General features: G+C 56.2%; 1 protein-coding gene across 1 annotated transcript; it reads right to left on the bottom strand.

The window, feature by feature from the left end:
* Positions 1-15,889, bottom strand: WNT6 (Wnt family member 6). Its single transcript, XM_021075516.1, has 4 exons — positions 15,709-15,889; positions 3,002-3,222; positions 2,457-2,791; positions 1-835 (listed from the first exon to the last, which is right to left on the bottom strand). Exons 1-4 carry the CDS (start codon positions 15,783-15,785, stop codon positions 374-376), a joined length of 1,095 nt encoding a protein of 364 aa, XP_020931175.1. The 5' UTR covers positions 15,786-15,889; the 3' UTR covers positions 1-373.

Below are 16,245 nucleotides of genomic sequence, written 5' to 3'. Positions count from 1 at the left end.
TACTGGTTTAAATATCTTTATTGATACTAAACTCACCCACCCACCCCATAGCCAGCAGTTCTGGGGAGCCCTGCTTCCAGAGGCCCAGAAACTGGCTCTTTGGTTTCCATCTGGGAGCCAAGGAGAGAAAAGGTCTGTAGAGTCTTCCCCAGAGGCCCTCAGAGCGCCTCTCGGAGCCCCCCCGAGGCCCTGGGCCTTCCTGAGCGGGCGTTAAGTCCAAGCACCCCGCCTTCCCCCTCAGTTTCCAGGAGGCCTGGGAGACGGACTTTCTCCGGGGGGAAAGCGGGCCAAGCAACGCCCCCTGCTGGAGCTCGGAGGTCCGGCAGGTGCCGAGAGGCGGCTCCGCGCGCAGTTTGGGGAGGCCGGTGGCGGGTCAGAGGCAGAGGCTGAGTTCCTTGCGCACGCGGCAGCGGTGGCACTGCACCACACAGCACCAGTGGAAGCGGCACAGGCAGTTCTCCTCGAGCTGCACGCTCTCCTGGCGGTGCCCACGGCCGCAACACAGCAGGTCGCAGCCGCTAAGGTCGGGGGCACTGCTGTTGCAGGCGCGGCCGCGCGTGCCCGGTGAACCGGTGCGCCGGTTGGGGGCACAGAAGTCGGGCGAGTCGGCTGCGTAGAGGAGGTCAGCGCGGCCCGGCGGCTTGAGCGTGCGGACGGCGGGCAGGAGAGCTTTGCCGTCGTTGGTGCCCATGACACGCGAGGCGCCGTGGAAGCGCTCGAGCAGCCGCGCGCCCACCTCGCGGAACGGGGGTAGCTTCTGCCAGCAGGTGCGCAGCGCGCAGGAGCCCGACAACCCGTGGCACTTGCATTCGGTCCTCGTGTGGCTCCGCACAGCCTGCGAGGAGCAGAGGAGCATACGAATGGAGACATCGGGAAAGGCCCAGAGGACCGACAGAAAATAAGATGGGGAGGGTAGTGGGTGGAAGAAAGGAAAGAGCAGCCCCAAAATGACACAAAAACCCAGAGATCGCAAAGTGGAGAGGAGGAAATCAAGGGACCAACAGTCCAGAGAGGAGGAGGAAAAACAATGGGGGAGGAGAAGTGAGGAGTCAGGGGACACTTTGCAGCCAGATTCCAGGATCCAAGCCAGAGAATGGGGGAGAAAGCAGAATGGACAGCACTGGGCAAGAGTCTCCCTGGAGGGAGGGGGGAGGTGGCAGCTGTCGCACCCTATTCCTCCTGCCAAGTCGGGCCCCTCATTCCTGCTCCTCAGGGCCCCAGGCAGAGCAGGCTGCCTGGGCTCTGTCTCCACCACCCCTCCCCAACCCTCTCCAACAGGTATGTGGGCCTGTCTGGACATTCCTCTCCGGTATCAGCCACCCCCTACCCAATGCCTCAGGCCAGAGCCCTAGAAGACATAGGATATGGAGGGGTGTCCCTATCACACCCCAGAGCTGGTGCAGGAGAGCACAGGAGAGGACAGAGGGTGCCAGCGAGCCCTTTGTGAATGCCCTATGAAGAACTGGAACCCAAGAGTCCTGCTCATTATTTGCTATTTATGTCTGAAGTGGGGGGAAGTGGGGTCTAAGACTCCCAGCCCCACCAGAGATTTATGGGGTCAGACGCTCCAAGAAGCTCATTTCCAAAGCTCAGAGTGCAGGGGCCAACCTGATCTGCTGGGGACAGATCTATGTCCCCACCCCATTCCTGCCGTCCCTTCTCTCCCCCCTCCCCACCCCTTCCTGGAAACACCTGACCCAGACTACTTCTTGTCCATAAACGGGAGATCCTGGGGCCTCCTCATCACACAGGGAAGGGGAGAGGCAGGGACTGGCCTGGGGTTGCCCAGCAGCCAGCTGACAAGTGCCCAGTTTCGGTCACAGATTTCCTGGCCTCTGTCCGATGGCTCTTACCACCAGGATCTACTCCTTGTCCTTCACTCCTTCCTAAGCCCATTGCCCCTTGGGCCTGTTCTCATCCCTTTCCAGCCTCCCTTATTTCTCCGGGCTCCCCTTTGCAGACCCCATACCTTTACCCCGCTTCTCTTCCCCAGCTTTGTCTCCCTCCTCTGCCCCAGCCCTGGCAGCCTGCTCTCTACCCAGCCCAAGCTTTGCCCCACCTGTTCTGTCTCAGAGGTATGTCCTCCCTCTCTGAAGTCCCTAAAGGCCCTGAGTCCTCTTCCCTGGTCCCCTCCCTACTCTGTGCACTGGGCCCTCCCAGGCTCCCCAAGTGACTCCCTCTTCTAGGCTGGCCACTCAACCTTCCACATGCCCAATCGCACCCCTAGCCAATCTTCCCGAGGCTCCGCCCCCCTGCTGGCTCCGCCCACACAGGAACAAACTCCTACACACACACCCTCACTCACACCTTCACCTCCCCACACCCTTCCACAAACTCGCTCCTGTGCATATACCACACTCTCCCACATCCTTTCAAGCCCAACCACCCACACATTTGCACACACACACACACACACACACACACACCTACACCTCTACATCCCTGCCCAGACTCACCAGCCTGCCTGCCTCGTTGTTGTGAAGTTGCACCAACGCACGGATGTCACCACGTCCCCGCTTGTGCTGCGCGTCCATAAAGAGCCTCGACTTCTCATCCCCGAAGTCCACATCGTCGCCACAGCCTCCCCACTCCCAGGCGGCGCTGCCATCGGGCGAGCTCGTGGAGCCTGGGGGCCCAGGGGTGCCTGGCAGGCCCGGGGGGCGGGGCGGGGCCCGGCCACGGGGCGCCTGGCAGCCGCACTGCAGCAGTTCACCCATGGAGCAGGCCTGCGTGACCGCGTGGCTGGCGCCCGCAGCGGTTATAGCAAACACGAAGGCTGTCTCCCGGATGTCTGTGGAGGCAGGGAAGGGCAGTCAGACAGTAGGACCAAAGCTGGGTCTTGGGGGACTGCAGTGTGGGGCTGGGAGACAGGATCAAGGCAAGGTGCCCTTCGACCCAATGGAGAAGTGGGGCTCAGGCAGCTTCCCCCAACCCCTACCCTCTCTTCTGATCCCCCAGCCAGGGGAAAGCAGCCCCCTCCTGGTCCCCTCCCCACACTGACCCTGCTGCAGGATGCGCCCAAAGGCCTTGCTGTGGCTGGAGCAGTTCCAGCGGCGGAAACGGAATTGAAACTGGCATTCTCGAACCCCCAGCCGAGCGCCCCGGGCTAGCTCAGCCACCACCTCTGGCTCTGCCTGGCACAACTCAGCCTGCCGCCCTGCCAGCCGCCGTGCCTTCCTGCAGATGCTGGTAGGGTCCATGACCAAGGGGCTGCCCACCGCCCTGGAAAGCAAAGAACAGCAGATCAGGGGTGTAACTAAAAGGGCCTGGAGGAAGGAAGACCAGCTCTGCCCAGCCCACAGCCAGGAGCTGTGACATGCCTCTTCCCCAACCAGCATCCCCCAAAAGAGACTGAGATTGTCCCATATGGTTCTCTTACTGTTCCATGTATGTGTCCTAGACTAGATTCGAGACTGAAATTGCTATCAAGGATTTAGTATTAGCCTTCTGTGCACATGGCCGTTCATAAATCCTTCAAGGAATTTGACTCAAGGTGAAGGCAGCTGGCACCAGGTAGACCAAGGTTAAAATTCAACAGGCTGGAGTTCCCGCTGTGGCTCAGTGGTTAACGAACCCAACTTGTATCCATGAGGATGCAGGTTCAATCCCTGGCCTTGCTCAGTGGATTAAGGATCTGGCATTCCCGCAAGTCGTGATGAAGATTGCAGATGCGGCTCGAATCCCGTGTTGCTGTAGCTGTGGTGTAGGCCAGCAGCTGCAGCTCTGATTCCACCCCTAGCCTGGGAACTTCCATATGCTGTGGCTGTGGCCCTAAAAAGAAAAAAATAAAGTTAAAAAAAAAAAAAAAAGGCTAGGGAATGGAGCCTCTGAGGAAAGTCATACCCTCTCTCTAGCCCGAGTTTCTCCTTCTGTAAAATGGGAAGGTTTGGCTTTGATCTCTAGAGTAGGCCCTCCTGAGAGTTCCCGTCATGGCGCAGTGGTTAACGAATCCAACTAGGAACCATGAGGTTGCGGGTTTGATCCCTGGCCTTGCTCAGTGGGTTAAGGATGCAGCGTTGCCATGAGCTGTGGGGTAGGTTGCAGACTCAGCTTGGATTCCTCTTTGCTGTGGCTCTGGCATAGGCCGGTGGCTACAGCTCCGATGAGACCCCTAGCCTGGGAACCTCCATATGCCATGGGAGTAAACAGCAAAAAGACAATATAGGAGTTCCTGTCGTGGCTCAGTGGTTAGCGAATCCGACTAGGAACCATGAGGTTGCAGGTTCAATCCCTGGCCTTGCTCAGTGGGTTAAGGATGCAGCGTTGCTGTGAGCTGTGGTGTAGGTTATAGACGCAGCTCGGATCACACGTTGCTGTGGCTGTGGTGTAGGCCGGCAGCTACAGCTCCGATTAGACCCCTAGCCTGGGAACCTCCATATGCCACGGGAGCAGCCCTAGAAAAGGCAAAAAGGCAAAAAAAAAAAAAAAAAAAAAAAGACAATATAAATAAATAAATAAAAATTAAAAAAAAAATAAAGTAGGCCCGCCCACCCTGATCTCCTCTGTTTCCCTGAACTGGAGAGCAGGAGGAGGGAAGTAGGGAGTGAGTCTCAGAGGCACTGTTGTAAAACAGGTGACACTCATCCTTCTGCTCCAGGGTCTGTCAACTTACTTCAGTAGGATGGCCTTGTGCACTGGAGCAACATCACTGATTGGGGAAGGGGGTGCTGTTTGGCTTGGGGGGGTAAAGACCTCATGGGAAATTCCACACACTTTCAGAAATCCCTCCATTCTCAGGCTTTGTACACCCGAGGAAGGTGCTGCCTTTTTTTTTTTTTTTTTTTTTTTTTTTGCTTTTTTTGCTTTTTAGGGCCACACCCATGGCATACGGAGGTTCCCAGGCTAGGGGTGGAATGAATTGGAGCTACAGCTGCCAGCCTATGCCACAGCCACAGCAACATCAGATCAGAGCCACATCTGTGTCCTACACCACAAATCACAGCAACACTGGATCCTACACCCACTGATTGAGGCCAGGGATTGAACTCGAAACTTGATGGTTCCTAGTTGGATTCATTTCTGCTGCACCACGCTGGGATCTCTGGAAAGTGCTGCCATTTGGTCGCCATATACCAGATCCCTGAATGTTAAAGTCAGCTAGGTATTCACAACTGGGTGGAACTACTTTAATTGGATATATATATATATATATATTTTTTTTTTTTTTTTGTCCTTTTGCCATTTCTTGGGCCGCTCCACAGCATATGGAGGTTCCCAGGCTAGGGGTCTAATCGGAGCTGTAGCCACCAGCCTACGCCAGAGCCACAGCAACGCGGGATCCGAGCCGCGTCTGCAACCTACACCACAGCTCACGACAACGCCGGATCGTTAACCCACTGAGCAAAGGCAGGGATTGAACCCACAACCTCATGGTTCCTAGTCGGACTCGTTAACCACTGCGCCACGACAGGAACTCCTATATATATATATATTTTTTTTTTTTTTGACTGCACTGGTGGCACGTGGAAGTTTCCAGGCCTGAAGATGCTCCACATAGTGACCAGAGCCACAGCAGTGACAATGCCAGATCCTTAACCTGCTGAGTCACCAGGGAACTCCTAATTGGATGGCTCTTATTTAAGCACTGAGCTGAGATCCCTGTCCTGTAGGAATGAGGGGTTGAGGGTAGTTTGAAACCACTCAAAAATCCTTTAGCAGAAGGCAGAAAAAGATTTTGGGTGGGGTGAAGTGGCCCCAGGAGACAGAAAACGTGGAGGAAAATGTTGGTAGAGAGGTGTCAAAGGTCAAGGTGGCCTCCTTTTCGGCTTAGCTGTAGTGCACGTCCACCCACTGTCCCCATTTGCTCCACAAGTACAGGCTGTCCAGGCACGTTCTGGCCCCACAACAATGAGATGAAATGGGCTGAAATAGCAGCAAGAGGAATTTAGGGCTTAAGGCAGAACGTCTCAGCACTGAGGAGTGTGGTGCTTGGAGACATGATTGCAGGATGATGTGTAAGCTTGGTCCCTTAAAGTCTCCTAACACACACACACACACACACACACACACACACACACACACACACACACACACCCTACCAGGTCATTGTCATCAATTCCAACCCAAGCAGTCCAGGAGCCAAGGTTTTCTCCTCGGTGGAGAAACTTAGAGTCCAGACTTTCCTTCCTTTATGCTCAGTACCTGCCCGCACTGCATTCCAAACGGCGCCTGGGAAGGTCCAGCCCCACCCTTTTCCAACTCTAAAGAAGTGATAGATGGGGCAGGGGTGCAGTGGGCCAAGTGTAGGACAACCCAAGCTGGCTGCCAGCGGCCCAGTGATTTTCAAAAGTTGACCAGGGAGTTCCTGCCCTGGCTCAGGACTCCGACTAGGAACCATGAGGTTGTGGGTTCAATCCCTGGCCTTGCTCAGTGGGTTAAAGATCCAGCGCTGCCTTGAGCTGTGGTGTAGGTCGAAGACGCGGCTTGGATCTGGCGTTGCTGTGGCTCTGGCGCAGGCCGGCAGCTATAGCTCTGATAGGACCTCCAGCCTGGGAACCTCCAAATGCCTAAAAAGACAAAAAATGAACAAACAAAAAAACTCCAAAAAAGTTGATCAATCCCTATCTGTCTGTCTGTCTGTCTATCTATCCATCTATCCATCTACCTACCCATCCACCCATCTCCCATCCACACATCCACTGCATTACGCAAAGGGTTGGGGGCAGCTTCCACCATCCTGGTACAGGGTCGGAATGAGCGCCTTGAGCGTTGGGGCTGTCATTTTTTTTATCTCCCATGGCAGAGTTTTAGCCGCTTAATTTGTATTTCCTTCCATTTTTTATTGTGAGAATTTGCCTATTATGAATGATGACTAATACTACAATGAATACCATTTAATGCGTGTTTTTGAATGAATAACTGACTGAATGAGCCATCTAAGAAGAAGGTTCTCACTTGTGCCCAGCCCCCTGTCCACATGCGGTTTCATGACTCCTAATTAACTTCCTGAAATGTTTTCTTTTTCCCCAACTGGATTCAGAAGCAGGGAAGCAGGCCTCCCCAGAGCTGTCCAGCTCCTCTTTTGTCACCTGCCTGTCCAGGACTCCACCTGGGAGCCTGGGGCCCTGCAAACCCATCTTCTCCACCCCACCCCCACTCTCCCCTCCCCAGTCCTGCCCTTTGCTAACTCCCTACTTTCCCAAGGCTGACTGGCCTTATCTTCCCAAGGTTACTCGCCCCCTCCTCTCCTCTCCCTCCTCCTGCCCTAGGAAAGTGGGAGAGGGTGGGGGGTATGCAGGCAAGAAAGGGAAAAACCTCTTGACCTTGTCTTTTTCCCAGAAGCTTGAGATAGGAGAGGATTCAGGAGGAACACAGAGGGCAGGGCCTCCAGGAGGTGGGGCTGGCCCTTCGCAGGGCCGAGGGGCTGCCCCAGAGTCAGTTTCTGGTCCGGGTCTGGCTCCCCAGGCTGGCTGGCTGCCTGGGAACTAACTTGTTTACAAGCCGGTCAGGAGGCGGGATGGGCAGTAGTAGCCGCTAGAATCCCGAGGGACCAGCTTGCTCCCTGCCCTCCAGTCCTCACTCCCATCTTCAAGTCACAGGAAAGGAAACTCCAAAATGAGAGTGGCAGGGGGGTCATGGGCAAAACACCAGGCCTCATTTTTCCACCCGGCTCTCTGTCAACTCAGGGTGAGCTGAGCCACTCTGGGCAAGTTGGGTCCCTCCCTGGGCTTCGGAAAAGTGAGGAGTTGGCAAGAGAGGCTCAAATATCCTCTCCATCTTTAATGCCATTTTTAACCATATCAAGAAATAACTCCCAGAGTTCCCATTATGGCTCAATGGGTTAAGAACCCATTTAGTGTCCATGAGGATGCGGGTTCGATCCCTGGCCTCGCTCAGCGGGCTAAGAATCTGGCGCTGGTGTGGCTGTGACATAGATCTGGCAGCTGCAGCTATAGTTCGGCCCCTAGCCTGGGAACTTCCATATGCCACAGGTGTGGCCCTAACAAGAATATTTTTATTTTTTTTATTTTTTATTTTTTGCTTTATCTTAGGACCGCACAGGCAGCATATGGAGGTTCCCAGGCTAGGGGTCGAATCAGAGCTGCAGCCCCCGGCCTAGGCCACAGCCACAGCCACACCAGATCTGAGCCATGTCTGGGAACTGCACCACAGCTCATGGCAATGCTGGATTCCCCAACCCACTGAGTGAAGCCAGGGATCAAAACCACATCCTCATGGATACTAGTCAGATTCATTTGTGCTGTACCACAGTGGGAACTCCCTTCACAAGAAAATGTTTGAAAAGAAAGAAGGAAAGAAAGAAATAATATGGAGTTCCTATCGTGGCTCAGTTGTTAACGAATCCAACTAGGAACCATGAAGTTGCGGGTTCGATCTCTGGCCTGCTCAGTGGGTTAAAGATCCGGCATTGCTGTGAGCTGTGGTATAGGTCACAGACGCAGCTTGGATCCCATGTTGCTGTGGCTGTGGCTGTGGCGTAGGCCGGTGGCTACAGTTCCAATTCGACCCCGAGCCTGGGAACCTCCATATGCCGTGGGAGTGGCCCTAGAAATGGCAAAAAGACAAAAAAAAAAAAAAAAAAAAAAAAAAGGAAAGAAATAACTCCCTCATCTCCCTTTCCATCCCTTCTGATTCTTCCAGGGCCTCTGAGCTACCATGGGCCTGAGATCAGCCCAGAGAAGATGGACCCATTCAAAAATGTCTGTGTGGGAGTTCCCGTCGTGGCGCAGTGGTTAACGAATCCGACTAGGAACCATGAGGTTGCGGGTTCGATCCCTGCCCTTGCTCAGTGGGTTAACGATCCGGCGTCGCCGTGAGCTGTGGTGTAGGTTGCAGACGCGGCTCGGATCCCGCATTGCTGTGGCTCTGGCGTAGGCCAGTGGCTACAGCTCCGATTCGACCCCTAGCCTGGGAACCTCCATATGCCGCGGGAGCGGCCTAAGAAATAGCAACAACAACAACAACAAAAAAGACAAAAAAGACAAAAAAAAAAAAAAGTCTGTGTGGTTGCGGTGGGGGTGGGTGTGTGCTGGAGCTCAGTGGTGATAGGAAATATATAATATGTGAAATCTGGATACATAATACTGCTAACTGACTGGGCATAGGGGGAGAAAAAAAACGAAGCTGGCCCTAAAAGAAATCCGTGTGTTGACAAGAAGGGACAAGCCTGGGGCTGGCCATTCTATCTGCCTTAGCCTGTGCCAAGCTCTCCCTCCCAGGGCCCTTGGTTGTTAGAATAAATAGCCTCGTGAGGTGGCAGCAGGGGCCAGCCAGTTCCTACTGGCATCGTCTGTAGATCTAAGCCTCAGAGGTTTCTGGTCTAACTTGCCTTTCCACCTCTGGATTCAGAGGGCCAAAGAGAATCACCCATCTCACCTCCATTATACAGGGGAGCATGCGGAGAAGGGGGGGTGGCTGACCCTGGCCACTCAGCAGAGGAATCCCCCCTTTGCAAGAAATTTAGGTGACTATTTTAAAAACCAAAGGGACTGGAGGAAACGGCCACCTGAAGTCTTCTGCTACCGCAGGTGGCCTCATGCGCCATCCTCCACCCAGCCCTTCCCCTGAACAGGGTTGACTGACTCTGCCTCCATCTCCGATTACGCCGCCAAATTTCTGGACCCAAAGCGACCTCCTCCCCACTCCTAAGTCATCAAACTCTCACCCAGCATCTCTCTGAGCTCACCTCAGACCCCACTCACCCTAAGGAGCCCCTCCCCTGGGCCCCAGGCTTCCCTGACCTCCCCCACCCCTGTGTCACTCACTGGGGGGGGGGAGTTGGTATGGTGCCAGCGGTGTGATTAGTTTGTCATATTTTCTTGGCTTCTCTCTCCATTAAGATGTAAACTCATCAAAGACAAAGATCTCAGCAAGAAGCATAATGTCATTAGCAAAGCACGCTCGAGGCCGTGAGGATCCATCGGACTCGGCTTTGGATCTGGGCTCTGCTGTTCTCTGCTCGTTCTGTGGGTTAGCAAGTCCCTCACATGTCAAGCTGGCACTTAGCATTTGTTGGATGAATGAAGAAGCTTCACCTTCTGAGTCTCTGTCTCCTTAACTATGAGATGGAAATAAAGAATACTACCTGCCTGCTTCCCAGGTTACACATGAAGAGACTCTGTCCAGATAGCCGGTGTCCACAAATGTTTTCTTGTGTGTGTGTGTTGTGTTTTTTTGCTTTTTTAGGGCCACACCTGTGGCATTTGGAAGTTCCCAGGCTGGGGGTGGAATCAGAGCTGCAGCTGCCACAGCAATGCCGGATCTTTAACCCCCTGAGCGAGGCCAGGGATGGAACTCACATCCTCATGGGAGACTATGTCCAGCCCTTAACCCACTGAGCCACAATGGGAACTCCCACAAGTGTTTTGTATCTTCCTCATCTCTCGGTGCACAGCAACCCGTAGGAGTGCAGGCAGCACTTGCGAATTTCTGAGAACACGCTTTTCTCCAACTCTCTGCATTTAGCTTCACTTAGCTTGGATCCCAGTTTTTCCTCCTCCCCAGTCAGCGCAGCCCTGGGACCCAGAGCACCCTCCAGGACCCCTCCCCCCCGCCCCTTGAGTGCTTCTGGGTCGATTTTTGAGGCCAAGAGGATGACAGACCCTTTTGGTGCCTGTTCCTCTGAAGGGTCTCATAGCTGGCCCCCCACTACTTCCCCACACTCCCCCTCTAGGGTCCTTAGTCTGACCCCCTTCCCAAGAGCCAGCAGAGGGAGCCCTGAGCCCTGGGGCTGTGGGTGGGGGCTGCACAGGGGTGGGGGAGGTGGGAGGTGGAGAAGGGGCAGAAAAATGTTGCCTGACGGCTGCTGAGGCGGCTGGGCCCGGGCCTGTGCCCGCCCGCCTGTCCTGTCCTGCTCTGTCTAACTCCGTAATTACTGCTCCCCCTCCCCCAGTCCCTACCCCCACCCCAACCACCACATCAAAGCCGGTGATGCCCCAGCTCCATTAACCCCTGCCTCCCCACCGCCCACCAGCCACCCCATTCCACTGCTCCCCCCCAGCACCCCAGCCCAGTTCGGTTCTCTCTGCCCAGTCCTGGATCCTGCCCTTCCCACCTCCTCATAGGGCTCCCCTTCTCCTTGCTCTCAGAGGCAGGGGCCCTCCGTGCCCTGAATGACTTCACCACCCGAGAGGGCTTCCTATTGGCCAGGGCTCTGGGAGGCAAAGCCACGGACACAGTGACCATTCCTTGATGTCCTTGGGAGAATCTGTCATGTGCCTTCTGCACTGCCATGGGTGAGGGTAGGGCCAGGGGCACAGAGGGGCTTGTGGAAGGTCTGGTACCCTTCTCCTGAGCCCCTATCCCTACTGCACACAGGGATGAGGTACTCAGCAGGAGGTGGACACCCTGTCCCAACCCTCAGCTACTTGTATTCTGGGTGGCCTTGGGCAAGTCACTTCCTGTCGCTGAATTTTGCTAGACTTCTCCGTGGAAGTGAGACCATGGGGCCAGATGATGCCTAAGTCCTTTCTACATCTAATTTCTGGATTAAACAGAGGACTCAGAGCTGGAGGAATCAGCGAAAGAGGCCAGGAAGAAAGCAGGTGAAGAACCTCCCAGTGCCTTTCCCTCCCTGAGCACCTCCTCCGGGGGCCCTGGGGAAGCACCCAGGTCTCACCCCACCCCGCCCCTGGCAGGAAGGAGGGCGCAGGCTAGAGGGCGCTCTCCCCAGTGCCTGGGGACAGGCTTCTGTGTTCCCCAGCGCCTCCTGCTCTGGCTGGCTGGGTGCCCTCCTGCCAGCCTGACCGCGGCCTGGCTACCCGCCCCACCCTCGCCTCATCCCCTCCACAGCTGCATTTCTCCATCAAAGTACACATTCTGGAATCCCCCTCGCTGGGCCCTGGTGATCAAGGCTCCCACTGACCTCCCCCCACCAATTCCTGGCTTCCGATGAGAACCGGACAGAAGGGGGCTGCACCCCCCAGGAAATGTCACAGTGCCAGAACTCTGGTGGGCTCAGGGCATGCTCTGGCCTGGATTGAGCCAGCCTCCTTTTGCCCCTGCCCTTTTCTGCTCACAGCCCCATTGTCTCCCTGCAGGGGAAGCTGCCAAGGAGGGAGGCCTGGTGGTGATGGCAGCGGGGGGGGGGGGGGGGAATGGATTGCTACCCCACCCCCATCCCCACCCCATCCTGAACCCGGTAGGAGCCAGCAACAGGACTGCCCACCAAGGGTCAGGGGCCCCAGATAAAGACAAGAACGGGAAAGGCGGTCCGGCCCAGCCTGGGGTGGGGGTCACAGCTGGAAGACCTAAATGTTGGGAAGAAGCCTGGGTCCTTTCCCTACCTCCCTCTGGGGCCAGAGATGAGGCTGTCCCGGGCGTCTGGTTCCTGGTTGCATAGGGAAGGGCCCTTCTCCCCCAACCCCAGGCAAGATGAGGTGGGGGAAGGGAGGGAGACTTCATGGTGTTTTCCTAGTGGAACAAGGAGAGGGTTCGTTTCTTTCATAGAAAATATAAAACAGAAAGAGGAAAGAGGAAGGGAGGAGGAAATTGATGTGGCTGTTCTATGAGAGGGAGCTCTTTTCTCCATCCACTGATTGAAGGTATAAATAAAGATGGGTCCGACGTTGAGAAGAACTTCCTGGGGGAGGGTGGGGGCGGAGGCAGGGAGTAGAGTGGAAGGGGTGGGAGCTGGTGACCAGGACAGGATCTGTCAGGGCCAGGACATAGACTGGATGGCCTGGAGGCAGTAAGCTGGACAAGATGACCTCAAGAGAGCCTGGCCAATGTCCTGGAATCTGGGATTCTGCGATTCACAAAGATATGGTTACAGATGGGAGAGAAAGAAAGACAGAGGCCGGAGGCAGAGTTTAGAAAGCATGCGTTGCATCAGAGAAGAAGGGGCGGGGGAGAAGGTGGAAGGAAAACTTCTTTAGAAAGTGGAGTCAGGTCTCTGAGCCTATTCCAGGGTCTGGGACCCTCCAGAATGCTCCTTTCCTAACCAAGGCAGTCCAGTCCCTCAGTCCCTAGGGTCCTGTCTGCTCCCAGCCTGGCTGCTGCTAGAATGTCAACATGGACTGCACTGGGCTGCCGAGGGTCCAGCTGCTTTCCTGTTCACTGCTGGAGCTCTAGTCTGGCCAGTGTTCTCCGAGAAGCAGGGAAGTCCGGCAAGCCAGTCCTGGACATCAGGGAACAGCCTGGAAGCTCCTGGCCTAAAGAAGCTCTTACTTAAGGTGAAACCTCGGGGTGGGGGCAAGAAGTGACAAGAGCCTTTCAGAAGCATCTGAGTGAGGCAGTCACCAGACTCCTTATCATCCCAGCCCCTCACTCTTCACCGGGGCTCACCCTGCAGCTGTGGCCATGAAGGCCTCTGTGTTCTCCCACACCTGCCCTCTTCACCTCCTCCCCCGCTCCCTGCTTTCCAGCTTCAGGGTCAGTCTTCAAGGGGCCAGGTCTCTCTCCCTCTGGCAGGGCTCCCACCTGGCAGCCCCTTCCGAACAAAGGAACCCCCATGGACACAAACCCCAGAAAGGTGAATCAACCAATTCAGCAGCACTCCATAAAACTGTCCCCAGTACCTTTAGTCTCCCAGGTCCTAAGGACAAAGGCTCAGGCTTCCAGGAGGAGGGAAAAGAGACCCAAGAGGAGATGGTTGTCAGTAACATGCATAACTGGCATAGTTGCCTAATGCATGGAGTGCAGTGGGAGCACAGAGAAGGCAAGGGAGCGAAGACAGAGGGACTGGCTTCATGGAGGAAGTGATATTTTAACTGGAAGGATGAAGACAATTGGGACAAATGGAGTTGGGGGGATGGGAAGGCAACAGCCATCAGGGAGAGACACCCCTGTCCCCATGGTCTGAGAAAGGGCGAAGGTAGGAAAGGTGTGCATGGGGAACTAGAGCTAGAGATCCCTTTACACAATTTTGCTGAGGATTTCAGATTTTAATTTAAATTAATCCTTCTTTTCACTCATGGGACTCTGGGGTGGGGAGAAGGGGACTTACATTGAGGGACACCTCCTATGTCAGATTATGTTGTAGGTTATCCCACTTAATCCTCCTATCAAGCCTACCACGTCGGAGAACTCCTTCGCTGTTTTACAGTTGAGACACTGGGAAGCCGAGGAGAAATGACTTGCCCAAGGTCATCGGCTTAACAAATGAGCGAGATTAGATCTCAGGTCCGTCTATTTCAAAACTGCTACTGCCTTATGCTAAGTCAGGATAGAAGAATTGCACGTTCCCTAGACAGGACCTAGGTCGTCCTCGATTTGCCCCCTCACTGACACCCTGAGGGACGTTTCTCCTGCATCATGGGAGAGGGATCGTGGCCAACAGCTCCCTGTGTGGGCATCCAGCTATCTCCCTAGAAGAGAGGGATCTGCCTGCCCCACCCCTTCTTCCAAATCCCGGGGTGGGGGAGGAGTGGAAGGCAGAGAATCTAGCCAATGACGTGGCTATATGCAAATATAGACGACCTTGGCTTCTTAGGATTGGCTGATGCCCCAGCGGTACTGTCCAAGTCCCTCCTCTCTAAACATTGACCTATTCCGGGCGGGTCTTTGCTGCCCTGGAGATCGAGAAGGAAAAAAAGTCTGCGGGAGACGGATTTCTCAGCTGTCCCCGCCGGGCACCCACCTTGCCAGCCTCCGTCCACCCGGCAAGACTCAAAATTCCCGAAACTTTCGCTTCCCTCTAACTAGGGCCAAAACGAGCAGCCAGGTCTGGGAAGACGTCCCCATCCCTTGGCTGGCCAGGCCTCCCTCCCTTCCACCAGGACCCTCCAGGGTTCCCAGCACCTTCCGAGCTGCATATTTTTCATCCATGACCCCCACATCTGGAAAGGCCAGGCGCTTGGGTCCCTCCCCTGCTTTTCCTTCTCTTTGCTCAGGGAAGAGGTAGAGAAAGCCAAGATTCTGACTCAGTTTCCCCTTTACGTTCCCTTTCCTGCCCCTACCACTCACTCTGAAGAAGCTGGTGCATTTGTGGGCAAAATTGGACTGGGAAGAGGCAGCCGTTAGACCCTCCCTGCCCGTGGCTTCCCACCTTGTTCCTCTCTTTCCCACAGATCCAGACCCCTTCCCCTAAATCCGAAGCCCTCCTCACACTCTCCAATCTTCGAATCTCAGACTACAGATCCTGCCCTTGTCTCCCCGATGTCTCTTTTCTACCGACCCGCCAATTCCTTGGTGACCTGAATTGAGTGCATAGCCTGGGGTGGGGTGTGGGACAAGGGAGGGGGTAATACAGTTGAAAGTGTATCTGAAGGGGGGTGGTTGGGGTGGGGAGGAGAGGTAGGCACCTCTCAGTGGCAGTTCTTTTTTTTTTTTTTTTTTTTGTCTTTTTTCTATTTCTTGGGCCTCTCCCCCGGCATATGGAGGTTCCCAGGCTAGGGGTCTAATAGGAGCTGTAGCTGCCAGCCTATGCCAGCCAGGGCCACAGCAACGCAGGATCCGAGCCGCGTCTGCAACCTACACCACGGCTCATGGCTCACGGCAACGCCGGATCATTAACCCCCTGAGCAAGGCCAGGGACCGAACCCGCAACCTCATGGTTCCTAGTCGGATTCGCTAACCACTGCGCCACGACGGGAACTCCTCAGTGGCAGTTCTGAAGTGCCCCTGGCGGAGGCTGGCAGGAGCGACACGCACCTCCCCCTCACATCTCCAGCTGCCCCGCGGCTGGGCTCTGCGAGCAGGTAGAGCCCGGAGGCAGTAGGAGCGCGATTCCGGGCTCCACTATCGGTCCCGAGGTCCCCACCCGCAAGCTTCAGGAGTTGCGCGAGGGTAGCCAGACGCAGCACTCACCACCACAGTCCGCCGACGTGCGCCGGACATAGGAGCAGCAGCAGCAGCCCCAGGCTGGAGTGCGCGGGCGGCAGCATCGTGACAGCTCTAGGGCTGGTGGGTGCGGGCAGGGGGCGAGGCTGCGGGGACAACCGGTGCGCGCCGGGCCGGGCTTCAGGGCCAGCGCGGCGTCGGCTGCGGCGGCCGGGCGGTGATGGCTCCAGCCGCGGCGGCCGCGGCGGCGGCGGCGGCGGCGGCGGCGGCGGCGGCGGGGGGGCCCATCCCGGGCGAGGAGGGCGCGGCGGAGGCGGAGAGCGGACGGGGCAGCCAGCGCCTGTGTCTCCTGCCGAGCTCGCTCGGGAGAAGAAATCAGAGCCGGGGGCGGGGGTGGGAGGGGAGTGGGGCCGGGGCGGGGGCGGGGGGCAGGGGGCAGGGGGGCCGTGGGGGTGGCAGTTGCGACAGTCAGGCGGCGGGACTCTCGGGAGGGAGCCGTGCGCCCCGGGGCGGCGGGCGCGGAGCTCTGCGGAGGGCGGGAGCGAGGTCCCGGGGCGGGGCCCG

This window comes from Sus scrofa, chromosome 15 (genome assembly GCF_000003025.6).
Source record: "Sus scrofa isolate TJ Tabasco breed Duroc chromosome 15, Sscrofa11.1, whole genome shotgun sequence".
Classification (NCBI taxonomy): Eukaryota; Metazoa; Chordata; class Mammalia; order Artiodactyla; family Suidae; genus Sus; species Sus scrofa.
Note: the sequence above shows the minus strand (reverse complement) of the source record. Positions and strands in the feature narration are given on the sequence as shown.